The sequence below is a fragment of the Lolium rigidum genome, chromosome 1 (genome assembly GCF_022539505.1).
Source record: "Lolium rigidum isolate FL_2022 chromosome 1, APGP_CSIRO_Lrig_0.1, whole genome shotgun sequence".
NCBI classification, from domain to species: domain Eukaryota; kingdom Viridiplantae; phylum Streptophyta; class Magnoliopsida; order Poales; family Poaceae; genus Lolium; species Lolium rigidum.
Window position 1 is genome coordinate 53,093,345 of NC_061508.1, and position 14,601 is coordinate 53,107,945.

The 14,601-nt window shown below is 44.4% G+C and overlaps 1 protein-coding gene across 1 annotated transcript; it reads right to left on the minus strand.

The window, feature by feature from the left end:
• Positions 1-2,146: 2,146 nt before the first annotated feature.
• On the minus strand, positions 2,147-3,951 carry LOC124707907 (GDSL esterase/lipase At5g37690-like). The gene is made up of 6 exons (XM_047239599.1): positions 3,690-3,951; positions 3,455-3,582; positions 3,236-3,362; positions 3,021-3,133; positions 2,659-2,908; positions 2,147-2,583 (listed from the first exon to the last, which is right to left on the minus strand). Exons 1-6 carry the CDS (start codon positions 3,949-3,951, stop codon positions 2,147-2,149), a joined length of 1,317 nt encoding a protein of 438 aa, XP_047095555.1.
• Positions 3,952-14,601: the final 10,650 nt, after the last annotated feature.

Consider the following 14,601-nt stretch of genomic DNA (forward strand, 5'->3'; position numbering starts at 1 on the left):
TGCTTCAATTATTCACTCAACATTGCACAAGGAACTGTGTTTGTACCTTATTCTTCTGATAAACGGGGGCATCACCTTCTTCCGCAGGGGACGGTGACGAGCAAGAGAGAAGTGACGACCACTGGCCCTTCTTGTTCAGATGAGGGCGATGAGCAGTGGAGCAGAGGAGGCGCAGGGAGCAGCAGCCCTGCCGCGGCACCGGTTTTCCTTGGTTTCCCGCTGTTGATTCGAGAAGGAGCAGCGGCCCTGCCGTGGCACGCTGTCGAGGAGGTGGACCGGCGGCGCAGGGAGTAGGACGAGAACGAGGATGAGCTTGCGGCCGCGATTAGGCCAGCGGCGAGGCGCGCGGAGCAGGGCAGAAGCGGCGCGCCGGAGCAGAGAAGGACCGGCGGCGCCGCGCCGGAGGGAGGAGGTCGACGACGACGAAGACGAGGTCGGGCGCGGCGCCGCGAGCAAACCAGCGGCGAGGAGCAATCCAATCAGGACGCGCGGAGCAGAGAAGTCCAATCAGGACGCGCGCAGCAGGTAGCAGGTTGTGCTTGCTGATTGATCGCTGATGGAGGCGGACGTCGAGGACGACGGCAGCGGACGTCGAGGACGAAGGCGGCGGACGTCGAGGACGACGGACAAGATTCGTGTTTGAATTTCGAATTGGAAGGCCAATTTGAAATGTTTTGAGCGTTTTCTGGGTTTTTTTGCAAAAACTACTTTGTTCTATGCCTCCGACACTTTCCACGGGACGGAGGGAGTATGTTGCTATTTTATCATATATACACTTAGTCAAAACATATTAAATCTCCGCTTTCACCAAATCTTATATGCTGGGTATATGAAATGGAGTATTCTTAGTTTCTGCCGGGATAGCAGATTTTACATGTGCAACACACAAAATAGAAGTGTAACACATATTCTTCATCTGCATCTCTTTTACAGTAACGTTTTATTCCTAGGTTAATTACAGGGCCAAAGCTAAACCATGTCATCGGCAGCCGATAGCCGTTCTGATCCTGCCACGATATCGCTTCTGCACATCGGGCAGGTAGCTTTGGTCTTCATCCACACGTCGATGCAGTCCCGGTGGAACAAGTGGTGGCACCCCGGTACCTCGCTGCACACCAGCCCGTGCTCGAACACATCCAGGCAGATGGCGCAATCCAGCTTCTTCGACATCCTCCTGCCCTCCGTCGAGTACTGGAAGTACCCCAGCTTCGCCACGACCGGCGCCGCGGCCACGGGTAGTACAACAGCAGGCCTCATCAGCTCCACGTCCACCGGCGCCGGCGCCGGCAATGCCCTTGGTTCCGCGGCCGCCTGCTCTTCCCATGACTCTCCACAGCAGATTGACTGAACCAGGTCGATTAACACCACCAGAGCACCGCCCCCCACCAAGACGTTCAAGACTACGCTCATGACCATCAAGGCCACATCCATCATCGCTGTCGTGTTCAGATGCAAACGCCCTACGTACGCTAGCTATAGCGGATTCGATCTGTGCTTGCGTCGAGACAGACGTGGAGATTAATTTTTCAGTATCAACAGCAGCCGGTGCTCTGAGTATCCTATATATTAACTAGTCCGTCGGCTCGTAGACCGAGTCGGAGATGGATGCTGAACTGATAATGGCACAAGACCTTAACGGGAACAGCTCGGAATCGGACACGTTAGAACCTAGGAAGCATCATATATGGGGTTCTTGTGGAAACAATCTGCGCTCTGCTTGATTAATTTAACTTGGATTGTGGACCGGCAACCGGTGGATTGTGGAGGATTCAGTTGGCGCAAGCCCAGCATAGTTCTCATGTGAAGCTCCTCGTTCGAGTCGGAACTGTCCCCCGTTGGCGTGTGTGGCCGATTGTTGGCTTTTGGCCAGATTGGTCGGTGGTTGTGCTCAATGTGGTCGTGTCCCATGACGACATTGATGCACTTGTATCGGTTTTTGGTCGGTTACCCGTTAATTAACCGGCCATCTTCTTCTTTATCAATGAAAATGGCAAGTCTTGCCTAGTTTCAAAAAGATTAATTTAACTTAATTCGCCGAGTGTCCGAGTACATTCAGGTTAACTTGGTACAGTAATGGAGATGAAGGAAAACACGAAAATGGGCCGACACTGGTGGCACGTGCACGGCCGTTCGATCGGGCTGTCGTTCAAGCCCGGGGAGGCGGCGCGGCGAGGGGTGACCCGACGACATCGCGAGGCCGGGCAGCCGGCGCGGCGCGGGGCGCTGAGGTGGTGTTGCTGCCACGCACGGCAGGCCGGGATGCCGGCGCAGCGCGGGGCGCTGGGGTGGTGTTGCTGCCACGCACGGCAGGCCGGGATGCCGGCGCGCGCGGCAAGGGGCGGGGCGGTGATCGCACGACTTTGGGCGCGGCGGTTGCGTTGCCCTGCGGCTCCTGCGCGTCGCCGGAGCTGACCATGTCGGCGTAGAGGTGGGCTGCGATGACCTGGTTGGCGGCGTCGGAGGTGTGGTAGGCGTCCCAGAACACGAACTCCTTGCGGTCCTCGCACACGCTCGCCGTCGGCAGGCACAAGCCCCCCACAGACGTGTCCACGTCGCAGCAAGACGTGTGCGACGTCGTAAACCCTGCGGCCAGAATCATCCGTCACGTTCAGCATGTAACTTAGGAGAGGTTCTTGGGGAGTTCGTTTCGATCGTTACCGTATTTCTGGGGGTGCTCAATGAGCTCCATGACGACGGAGTAGCAGTCGGCGAGGGACATCCGCGCGCCGGGGAGCTTGGCGTTGAGGCCGGCGAGCAGGTCCTTGGCTGCGGCGTTGAACCTGACGGCGTACCCGTTCACCTCCTCCAGGCACTCGCCGGTCTCGGACAGGACGCGCTGCGACGGGATGCACCCGAGCGGGGCGAGCCCCGTGAACCACACCTTGCGCGCCCCGAGATGGTAGAGCCTCTGCAACAACAAAGTAATTTGGCCATTGCTAGTGTTAGTAATTCTGAAGGACACTGCGACGACACGTTCTGTCTTCGTTTGGCTGATCGGTCGATCGATCCGTGTTGCGTACCGTGAGCTGCTGGGCTATGGTGTCCATGAGGTAGGCGACGAACTCGTCGTGGGTGTACACGATGCCGTCCGCCATGAACGGGCGCAGGAAGTTGTTCACGTAGTCGTTGCTCCCTGCAAAGCATTGCCGTCCGTCGTGTCAAAACTTGTACATTGGGTTTTAGCGTTCAACCGGTCGATCAGCTTCAGCTGGAGAGAAAAAAAAATCAACTGTACCAAGTCCGATTTGGAAGATTGCGCCATTGACCACCTCCTCGGCGGCCTTCTTGCCGATCTTGCTGATCATCGCGTTCTTGGTCTGCTCGAAGTAAGATATCTGGTTGTCGAACGACAGGTACTCAACCTGCAAGATCGCAGAGACATCATACATCATCAGGCTTCTGGCTGGCAAATAAACCATATTCACCCACGAAGTGAAGTGTAGCGTTCGCTTACAAAGTATATGCCGGTCTCGTTGAGTAGTCCTGCGCCGCCGGACGCGAAGTTGACGCCGCCGAGCACCTCGTCGTCGGTCATATACAGGGAGAGGAACGGCGGTGGCGGTGGGACGCCGAATTTAGCAGCTGCAAACACGCATAGATAGCCGCGAAACACATGTCACATCTTGCCACTCGTGATTGGCGTAACAAAGAATTGGCAGCAATGCTGATCATGTCCGTGCGCGACTTACCCATGATGTCGCCGATGGTCCTGCCATTGGTGAACCTCCCGGTGGGGTAGCCACCTTCGTAGTCGATCCCGTACCAGGGGTAGTCGCACTTGGCGATGGACAGGAGGAGGTAGTTGTTGTTGCCCACGTCCGACATCGAATCGCCGAAAATGTAGATCACCGGCCCCTTCGCTGTCGTCGCTGTGGTGGCCAGAGCCACGTTGGTGATGGTCGCAAGCAGGAGCATGGCAATGGCCACGGCCGTGGCGCCCAGAGCTGCCATTGCTGCTCCTTCTGTTTTTCTCTCCGTTGGAATGCTCTTGTGCTTGTGTTGTGCAGGTAATTGGTGGTGACTGGTGATTGCATATAGTGCATCAGCTTGCGTTGGTTTTTATAGTACACACGGTGGTAGTGTAGTGTAGCGACACTGCGCATCAGGGGTACATGGCCTCTACCGCAAGTTTGGTCCTTCTAGTAGCGAGAAATTTTTGTGTCCCCGATTGGGTGTAGTGATTGAATTGCAACAGCTAATCGTGTGAGAAAAGGCTTGGACGTTTAAACAGTGGGAGGGATTAGTTGGCATTTTTTGTAAGCTGAGCTGAGGTGGTAGCTCTGGTTGTTGTGGAAATGTCGTGCTCACCTTGCAAACGGTTTTTGATGGCTTGGGGTAGCTTGATGCAAAGAACAAGAAACTGGTTGGGAATAAGAGATGGGGGCTATGGGAGCCGTAGAGTACTTTGTTTCACTTTTCGTTCATGAGCTTTCTCGAGGGATCTCCACGGAATTGTCCTGGAAAAAGAGTGCATTTGGCCAAGATATGCTCTAGAAAAAACAAAGCAAAAATAGGTCTATGTTTACGAAGAACCGTTTATAGTATAACCAAATTATAATAATATAAAACAAAGAAAAACAGTGCATGTAATTACTACCGACATGACGTCGCAGGATTTTGATGTTCTTCTCTACATATTATACCAAAAACAGCTGACAAACTAGAGCTTAGAGGTTAAATCCCGGCCTCTCCATCAAAATGATGCACACATGCTAACCAACTAGAGCTCAGAGTCCTGCCTTTCAGGGTGAAAACCCAAGGTCTGGTCTTAACTGGTTGTGTCTGTCAATGACCTTGTTGGAGCATTGTTTTGAGTGCGGGGACTATCTTCAGGGTTAAAAATTAAGATCGTTGATCGGGCAACGACGGTGTTAGAGCAATGTTCCCTTCTTGGAGGCGTCGTTTTTGGAGAGTCTGTATTTCAGATGTTGTCTTGGTGGTGGATGTATTGCTGTTGTTAGGCCCGAGATACTGTAGCGGGACTTTTGTTTCTTAGTTTTCTTTTCCTTTTTTTGGTTGTGTGCATCCGTAGTGCCATTAGGGTGGTGCGTTGTTGTAGAGGTTGGGTGTAATTGGTATCTTTTTTATATTAATATATTCTCTTTATCGAAAAAAAAACTAGATGGAGCATGATAAACTATGATAACGCGGGATAGTACCAAACGAAACATAACCATCCGAGGTCTTTGTCTCGAAAGGGTGCCGCTTCGGCCACATGTCAATCGAAAGATCCAAGGTTTGTTTGGGTGTCCTTATTTTGCTATTTGACTTCTTCCGTGGAAATTAATATTGGATCCTCGATTGATCCTTCTTTCTTGTTGCTTCATAAGAGTGAATCAAATTCATGGTGTGTGTGTGGGGGGGGATTTCACTAAGGAAAGGAACTGAACTATTGGACGAGGAGGAAGAGAATATAGAAAATTTGTCCACATTACTATAGATGTTCCAGTTTCACAATAATTTCCATAGTATGATATTTAGAAGAAAAAATGTCAGTGCAACATTTATATGTTATCTGGCTGCCCATTTATCTCGTGATAGCGAAACTTTGTATGGAAATGTATAAACTATTGACCAGAGATGTTGGATAATGAAATAAAAAAATCCTTCGTCTAGTTACCTGAGAAATTAACCATTGGTTCTCAAGAAAAGAAAATTCAACATGCTAGTATTAAGTGGATTGCACAAAAATATATGTGAAAACAAGACATAAATTAATATAGACAACCATATGACATATGGTTGTTCGTTGTCTTATTTTGGGTTCTTAGAAACATTTGTGTCTGTTCTCTAAAAATCTTGACCCAACAATCAAAGTTAGCACTAAAGTGAACATGGAGCCCCCTTGTAGTTCTTGAGGTTTGTGGCAAACGAAATCCGAACGATCGCAAACTCTTTAGATACTAAATAATTTTTTGGATGGCTCCAAAGTGACTCTTGAACATCTAGGAAAAGCCAGACTCCAAGAGTAACAAGTCGTGGACCATACTCTTTGGGATAGAGGTTAACATGATGCTCAATTGAGCACATATCTCTATAATTTCCTCACAAAAATCAAGGTTTGGCTCTTCATGAAGATGAAGGAAAACACACAGCATACATGAATGTGATAGGAAATTAAGGGAATTCGAAGTGCTACATACCGCTCAAAACAAGTGATGCACAAAAGCACATATCCCTTACATACCGCTCAAAACAAGTGATGCACAAAAGCACATTTCACTAAGGAAAGGAACTGAACTATTGGACGAGGAGGAAGAGAATATAGAAAAATTGTCCACATTACTATAGATGTTCCAGTTTCACAATAATTTCCATAGTATGATATTTAGAAGAAAAATGCCGAGTGCAACATTTATATGTTATCCGGCTGCCCATTTATCTCGTGATAGCGAAACTTTGTATGGAAATGTATAAACTATTGACCAGCGATGTTGGATAATGAAATAAAAAAATCCTTCGTCTAGTTACCTGAGAAATTAACCATTGGTTCTCAAGAAAAGAAAATTCAACATGCTAGTATTAAGTGGATTGCACAAAAATATATGTGAAAACAAGACATAAATTAATATAGACAACCATATGACATATGGTTGTTCTTTGTCTTATTTTGGGTTCTTAGAAACATTTGTGTCTGTTCTCTAAAAATCTTGACCCAACAATCAAAGTTAGCACTAAAGTGAACATGGAGCCCCCTTGTAGTTCTTGAGGTTTGTGGCAAACGAAATCCGAACGATCGCAAACTCTTTAGATACTAAATAATTTTTTGGATGGCTCCAAAGTGACTCTTGAACATCTAGGAAAAGCCAGACTCCAAGAGTAACAAGTAGTGGACCATACTCTTTGGGATAGAGGTTAACATGATACTCAATTGAGCACATATCTCTATAATTTCCTCACAAAAATCAAGGTTTGGCTCTTCATGAAGATGAAGGAAAACACACAGCATACATGAATGTGATAGGAAATTAAGGGAATTCGAAGTGCTACATACCGCTCAAAACAAGTGATGCACAAAAGCACATATCCCTTACATTCCAACTTTAAACCCTATTGCCCCAACATTCACGATAATGACTATGACTTCTGTTTGTAACCATTTCTTGGAAAAAATTAAATATGTAGATTCCGACAATTTGAAACAACTGGCCAATGAAAAATGTTGGATTTTTTTCAAGTTTGAAAGTGAACATTCTAGTAATTTAATTCTTTAAAAGAAGGTTTCTACGAAACGTTAATGAAGATCTTTCAACTCACCCTTAAGATTTCTTCAAAACATGAAATGGAGAGGTTAGGACACAATACAAATATGTGCACTAAAAAATGTGATTCCGACATTCCAAGATTTCAAAGAAATATTCAAGAATGCTCTCACGAATATTCTCCAAAATCATACAAACTTAGATAGGTATATTTGATAGACTAAGGACAAAAACAATGCAAAACCAGATGTTCCGATCCCAACCTTGGATACAACCAAACTACTTGAAAATAGTGAAACTCCATTAACTTGGTTGTGATTAATTGTACAATGTCTAATAGCTAATGGAAAATCTGGTAGACACTAGACATGACAAATGATTCCATCGAAGTGTAGAACTTGGTCTTAGATTAGAACTTCAAAACTTCAACGAACAAGTGGGGATCCCATAACTAACTACTCAATCCATGCAAAATATCATATCCTTGCCTAAAATAAGAAACCAAAATATTCATAGGAATAGGTTTCTCCTCAAAAACTTTAACTCCCTCTACACATGCAATAATCCTACTTGACCAGGCAAATATTTTAAAATGAGATGTGATTTATGAGGTTGCACTCAAATAGTTTCACGATTTAGCTACCAATCTCTGGAGTGAGTTATTGTCGTTACATTATGTGCATATTGTTTTGATGAAAGAAACTAAGGAATAAGTTGATATATTTACCAATATTATGAACCTTGTACAATAAGTGTTCAAAATATAGTTCCGCTGAGAATCTCTGGCCAGTTTCTTGCACATGAATTGAGGTTTGATCAACCGTTTGATGCTTTCAATTTTTCTAGAGTATCTAAAATAGCAGACTCCATCTCGAGCTCATATATTCTTAATTAAACATTAACATGCATAGTCCCAAAAAAACATATAAATAGAGATCGCAAAGACTTTGGAAATTTTGGTGTAGTCTAGTATTACTAAAGTCATCAAGAAACTTAAGAATTGACCTCTCTTACATAAAGTATCCTATACTTAACTTCATTTATCAAATAATAAAAAGCTATAAAATCCTTATTTTGTTAGATTTATTTAATTACAGTTTCAGGCCCCATCAATGTCGTTGTTTGCAACACATGCTTTCGGGACACCACAATTGATCACACCCGATGCGCACATTATTTCGTTAATCATCCAAACTCATATGAAGTATCATGATGCACTTTCACTTTTATGAATGGAAATTTTCTAATGTATTTTATATACAGGAAATATAATAACCCTCTGATTCATTTTCTTAAATTGTGAGAATACTAAATACAAATTATTGGGCCATTCGACATAAATGATGATTTTTATTTAGGTATGTTTCAATTATTATTTTCTACTCAATTCAACTTCTACAACATTATTTATTTATTAGTTTGGTACTTACATGTGATTTTGGAATTCTCAAAAAAAAAAAGAACTTTGTTCTTCAGTACAAAACATATTAGTATCAAATATAGGCAACGGGTGTGGCTGGCGAATGGAAGCCTCTAGTGCAATCACTTCTTAAGGTGCTATCGGGCAAATAATGAATGGTTAGATTACAAAAATATCACAAATTAAATTGGATACCAAACAACAACAATATGTTGTAAATCTAGAAATTAACATTCCTATGTTTTATACTAGTTGTCATTGATTTAGTATAATTTGTATTAAATAGGATATAACTAATATGGAACGAACGGAATACTGGTTTAAAGTATTTACTAATATGTTCCTAAAAAAGACTTAATTCATGAATTAAATAATAAGGAAAAAATTAAGTGTTTTTGTATGACTGTGTGCATCCTAGCTATGAAAATGTAGAGTATAATACTTTTTTAGGAAGTAATAATGCATCCATTATGAAAAAGAAGAAGAAGAAGAAGCAGCAGCAGCAGCAGCGCATCATTAGAGTAAAAGGCGACGTCGATGACCAAAAAAATTGACTAAAAATTGCAGTGGGGAACTGCTCTTCATTGATAATAGAGAAAAACAATTACAAGCTAAAGAAAGCATGTAAAAGTGAGAACTAGCTAGGTGTGCAAGAGTACAGCAAAAGGAAAGCTACTCTAAACAAGGAATACAAATTAATCAGGTTCCCGTGGTCTGTGAAGTAGTTCACACACTCTTTGTCTTCCTGCTCTCAGCTAAAGGCCAGCTTCGCCCAGGATCGTCGTGATGATACTTGCCATCGTGTCCGCTCGAGCCTGGAAAATGTGCTTGTTTCTTTCCTTCCACAATGACCACCAGACCAGCTGCGTGAGCAGGGGCGGACCCAGGAGAAAAATGTCCGGGTGTCCCACTCCAATAATATAGCAAGCAAAACTATGAATTCTAGTAACAGAACAGTTCAATATAAATATATGGAGATGTAACCAAGAAAATGCTTACATGAAATTCGAATTTGAGATGTCCACTTGAAATAATAGTTCATCGTAGGAAGAATGAATAATAAAATACCAAAAATTACAAACTTGAAAAGAGTATAAACGAAACTGCCAAGATGCACCAGTACATCTCAATTGCCTACAAGGGAAATAAGAAAAATAATACTTACAGACATATTTAATAAACTTGTGTACTAAATTAATAAATTAAGATTATTACCTTTAAAATGGTTTCCTACGTTCTTCCATGTCCTCAAAGCGGTCAACTACCACATCATTGGTGACCTTCCTCATTTCTTCCTTCTCCACATAACAAATGAGGTTGTATTTCAAGGCATCGTCACTAAGGCGGTTGCGCAAATAAGTTTTTACAATTCTCATTGCTGAAAAACATCTCTCCACTGTAGCGGTGGCAACTGGCAAGACTAGTGCTAGCTTCAATAGTCGATATACCAAAGGATAGCAAATATGTTTCCTTGTCTCCACCATTTTTTGAGAGAGCTCACATATATTATTTATACCAGAGAATCGATCATCTTCTCGGACATCAGATATATAAAGAAGAAGGTGATGTCTAAGATCTCTTAGTTCTGAATCATCAAAGTCTTTTGGCTAAAGTTTAGCTAGACTCATCAAATTCTCTAAATTAAAATCACGAAATGATTCTTTTGGGATCAAAGCAGACGAGCAGATAATGAGCTCGGAATTTTTCTCATTGAAGCGGGTATCAAGTTCTTGTAGCAACCAATCAATCACGTCATTGAAACAATCCACTTGATAATGATGCTTGTTGGTAATACCTGTTTTTTGCCGGGGCTTCTTAGGATTCACATACTGGTCATCCATCTCTAACTTTGAAAGGGAATGCTTGTCACAAAAGGAATATGCTTCACATAGGACAGATTCCCACCCATTCATCCTTAGCTCAGTCAAGGTGTTTTTAGTTGAACTAACACAACCAATGGCATTGACAATATCCTGATCCTTTCGTTGTAGAGCCAACGATAACGTGTTTGTGATTATCAGTATGGTGGACATAAGCTGCAAATAGAAGACAAAATCAAATGATTGGAAATAAATGAGAAGACCACATGCTTGCCTTCTGTTTGTGCCATCTCTATCTTCTTCTTCCACATATTCTAGCACTTTGACAACTGTAGGGAACAAATCAATCAAACTCTTAAGAGTCTTATAGTGTGAACTCCATCGAGTGTCTCCGGGCCTTTGAAGAGCTAGCTCTTGATTTAATCCTGTCCCACTTTTAAGTAGCCCACAACCTAAAGCTTCAATCACTTGTTCTCTGTATTTTCACGAATCATGTCTTTTCTCTTCGAGGAGCCACATACCACATTCAACAGGACAGGGATCATGTCAGAAAATTGCCCAATCCATTTATGGTTCCGTACAACAGCCACAACAACTAATTGAAGTTGGTGCGCAAAACAATGAACATAATATGCTGTATTATTTTCTCTCATGATTAAGGACTGCAGACCATTGAACTCACCTCGCATATTGCTCGCACCATCATATCCTTGACCCCTAACTTGCTTGAAACTTTAACTTATATTCTGCAAATAAAGCATCAATGGCAGACTTAAGGTACTTAGAAGTTGTCTCATTCACATGAATAAGGCCAACTAATCTTTCTTTGACGTTTCCACATTTATCAACATATCGTAGGACCACTGCCATTTGTTCTTTACCTGCCACATCCCTTGATTCATCAACCAGCAAACAAAATACATCATGTCCAATTTCTTCAAGAATAGAATGCAGTATCTCCTTTGCAAAACATTCAGCTATGTCCTTCTGAATCTTTGGAGAAGTCAATAGATTATTACCCGGAGCATTACGGCCAACAACCTTAGCTACTGCTGGATTTTGCTCAGCCGTGTAATCATGAAACTCCTTAAAGTTTCCTTTATTGAAAGACTTCTCGGACTCATAGTGGCCTCGGAAAGGCAATCCTTGCTTCAATAACACTCTAACAACATCAATTGAAGCATTTAGTCGTGTATAATAAGCATTTTTCATAGCATTACTTTGGTTATTCAAAGCAACATAAATGTGTTGTTTTTGTTTCAGCAAAGCTTCACAATCTCTTCTTGCTTGGTTGTGAACACTGTTGATATCTCATACATGCTCCTTCAATCTATATTTTTTATTCCAACTTGACCAACCATCTTTAACAAATGCATCATATCCAGCTTCTTTCTTCTTCCGCGGTCTAAATAAGAAACAGCAAAAACAGTATGCTTTATGTTTAGACTCACTGTACTCGAGCCAACTCCCAAACTCATCAAACCATTCTGAAACAAACCTTCTGTCTTTACCACAAATTTCTGTAGTTTCAAAGTCACAAGTACGGGGTTGACAAGGACCATTAGCCAAATACTTTCTTCTGACAATATCCTTTAGATTAGGAGGATACTCATCTATGCATCTTCTTTTGCCTGGATCAAATTTAATTTCTTCTTCCCAATTGATTTCTTCACGAGCTTGAGATGAATTCCCTATATCTAGGGAAGAATTCTGTTCATGCCTGGAAGCATCACTTCTGCCATCAGGTTCATGGGATGGGGCATCATTCTGTTCATGCGACAGACTAACATTTTCATCTTGTGATGAGCTCCTCCTTTTCTTTACAAACCTTGCCATAAATTGAGCTTCTCCTGTAATATGTTAATTGTTATACGATAATCTAAATTTGCACAAAGAAAAACATGCAATCATAATTGATGTCTGAGTTCATGAAAGGATCGCTCACGGTAGAGAGTTCAACTTACTTGACATTGTATTTGACTGATTGCGCGTCCGGCCGTACACGGGCAATCCAAAATCAATGTGTATCTCTCAGACTCTCACAAATGGTGCGATCCTTCACAGCAATAATCAGGCAACTAGTCCAATTTTCAATCTAATTTCAAACCCTAGGCTACAATATAAGAAGCTATATTAGAATTTCAACAGAAGCGGCGTATTGAGGAACTAGCAGTGCTACAACACACCTTTTCTCTGTCGGCTGAATCGGTGGCTTGAAGCGATCTGGCGATCGGCGAACTACGGCAACTGACGGAGGAAAGCGAGGCGGGGGGGCTCTCTGCTAGCGTGCAAAGAGATACGGTCGTTCGGTGTATGTTTTGGGGATGGATCGATTGATGCCTGACCTGCCTAGCTCGGTCGCCCCGCTGCTATACGTACTGGACTAGTTGGATAATTTTGGGCCAGCCATGCTTTTGGGCTTCTTCCGGTGTCCCTCTCCAAAATTTAGGGGTGTCACGCTCTATACTGCCATACACGTATAAGGTAAGATGAAAATTCACCCGGTGTCTTGTGCTACCTGATGAGCCAACGTGGATCCGCCCCAGCGTGAGGTCTGGAGTTCGCTGGATCGGGTGGTATTCGGTCGCGCGCACCCATGCTTTTATTTCGACCGTTTGGTTCTGGAGGGAGCGGCGTGAAGCTCTTTTTCTGTGTTGGTGACTATGGATCCATGATGAAAGTCGGAAGAAGAGAATTTCATTAAGGCCGGAGGGGAGGACTAACTAAGGGAGGTTCAAGTCTCTGCGCTATTGAGGGGCTTGCTTGGTTTCTAGGCTTCACATCAGCGGTATGAAAGTGGGGGCGACAACACATGTGAAGCGCAGAGTCCTACCTTTCAGGGTGAAAACCCAAGGTCTGGCCTTAACTGGTTGTGCCTGGCAGTGACCTTGGTGGAGGCATTGTTTTGAGAGTGGGGACTATCTTCAGAGTGAAAACCTAAGATCTTTTGATCGGGCGACGACGGTGTTGGAGCACTGTTCCCTTCTTGGAGGCGTCGTTTTTGGAGAGTCCGCAATTCAGGTGTTGTCATGGTGGTGGATGTATTGCTGTTGTTAGGCCCGAGACACTGTAGCGGGACTTTTGTTTCTTAGTTTTCTTTTCCTTTTTTTGGTTGTGTGCATCCGTAGTGCCATTAGGGTGGTGCGTTGTTGCAGAGGCCGGGTGTAATTGGTATCTCTCGATATTAATATATTTCCTTTATCGAAAAAAAAAAAGCTGCGTGAGGGAGTTCCAGCCCTTGTGCTTGATTTTGGGAAGCATGCCTCGCGTGGTTGACACTTGACAACCATTCCAGCAGCGATTGATCCTGGCTTGGAAGAAAACATGCGAGCATATTAGCCATCGGCAGAATAATGCACCAGACTTGCACCATCATCAGGCAAGCACCGAGCAGATGTTGTGCCATTTCATATGACGCCGTGCATAGGGTGCATCCGTCATTGTGAACCAACCCCTCTTTGCGAGCATGTCGGCTGTGAGACACCGTCCCTGAACAGCCAGCCACGCAAAGATCCGGCAGCGCAAGGGGATGTCGGTTGCCCAGGATGCAAAATGTGTAGCTTGTTTGTGTTGAACCAATGAATTCACGGCGTAAGCTGAACTGCTGAAGCAGCCGTGTATGTGCCGTGTGCTGTCCAACGCCAGAAGACAGAGTCCGGCGTTCCAGGCTGAAAGGCCTTTGCTAGAAGTGCCCAAATTATCTGTGTCGGTCTTTCCCGTCGTCCCTAGACCTGCCAATTGAAGGTTGGATCTCCACCGATTCGGCATGCCCAAGAGATCAAACAAGAAGTTGCAGCCGCCGGCGAGCCTTCCGTGGACCTCCAGCGGGTGCCCTGCAGATCCCTCTGCCGCTTCAAGTGCGTGTCGCGGTCATGGCTCGCCCTCTGCACCAACCCGGGCCTTCGCAGGAGGTCGCCGCACACCCTATCCGGCTTCTTCTGCTACTGCTCACGATGTCCGTTCGTCAATCTCTCGGGGAAAAGGTAGCTCCGATTCCTGCCCGTTGGCTTGGCCGCATCTCGTTCTCGCATTGACCTCATGCAATGCTGCAGCGGCCCTCTCCTCTGCAGATGCTTCAGGACGTCTTGGCAGCCAAAGGACGCAGACTGGGTTGTGTGCAATCCTGCCACAGAGGAGTGGACTCTATTGCCTGCTACAG

What these genes read in the sequence shown, in the direction of transcription:
- LOC124707907 (XM_047239599.1), bottom strand. Translation starts at nt 3,951, where the DNA reads ATGGCAGCTCTGGGCGCCACGGCCGTGGCCATTGCCATGCTCCTGCTT. An exon ending in GACCATCGGCGACATCATGG is followed by an intron (nt 3,583 to 3,689) that starts GTAAGTCGCGCA and finishes GCGTGTTTGCAG; the next exon opens with CTGCTAAATTCGGCGTCCCA. An exon ending in AATCTTCCAAATCGGACTTG is followed by an intron (nt 3,134 to 3,235) that starts GTACAGTTGATT and finishes AATGCTTTGCAG; the next exon opens with GGAGCAACGACTACGTGAAC.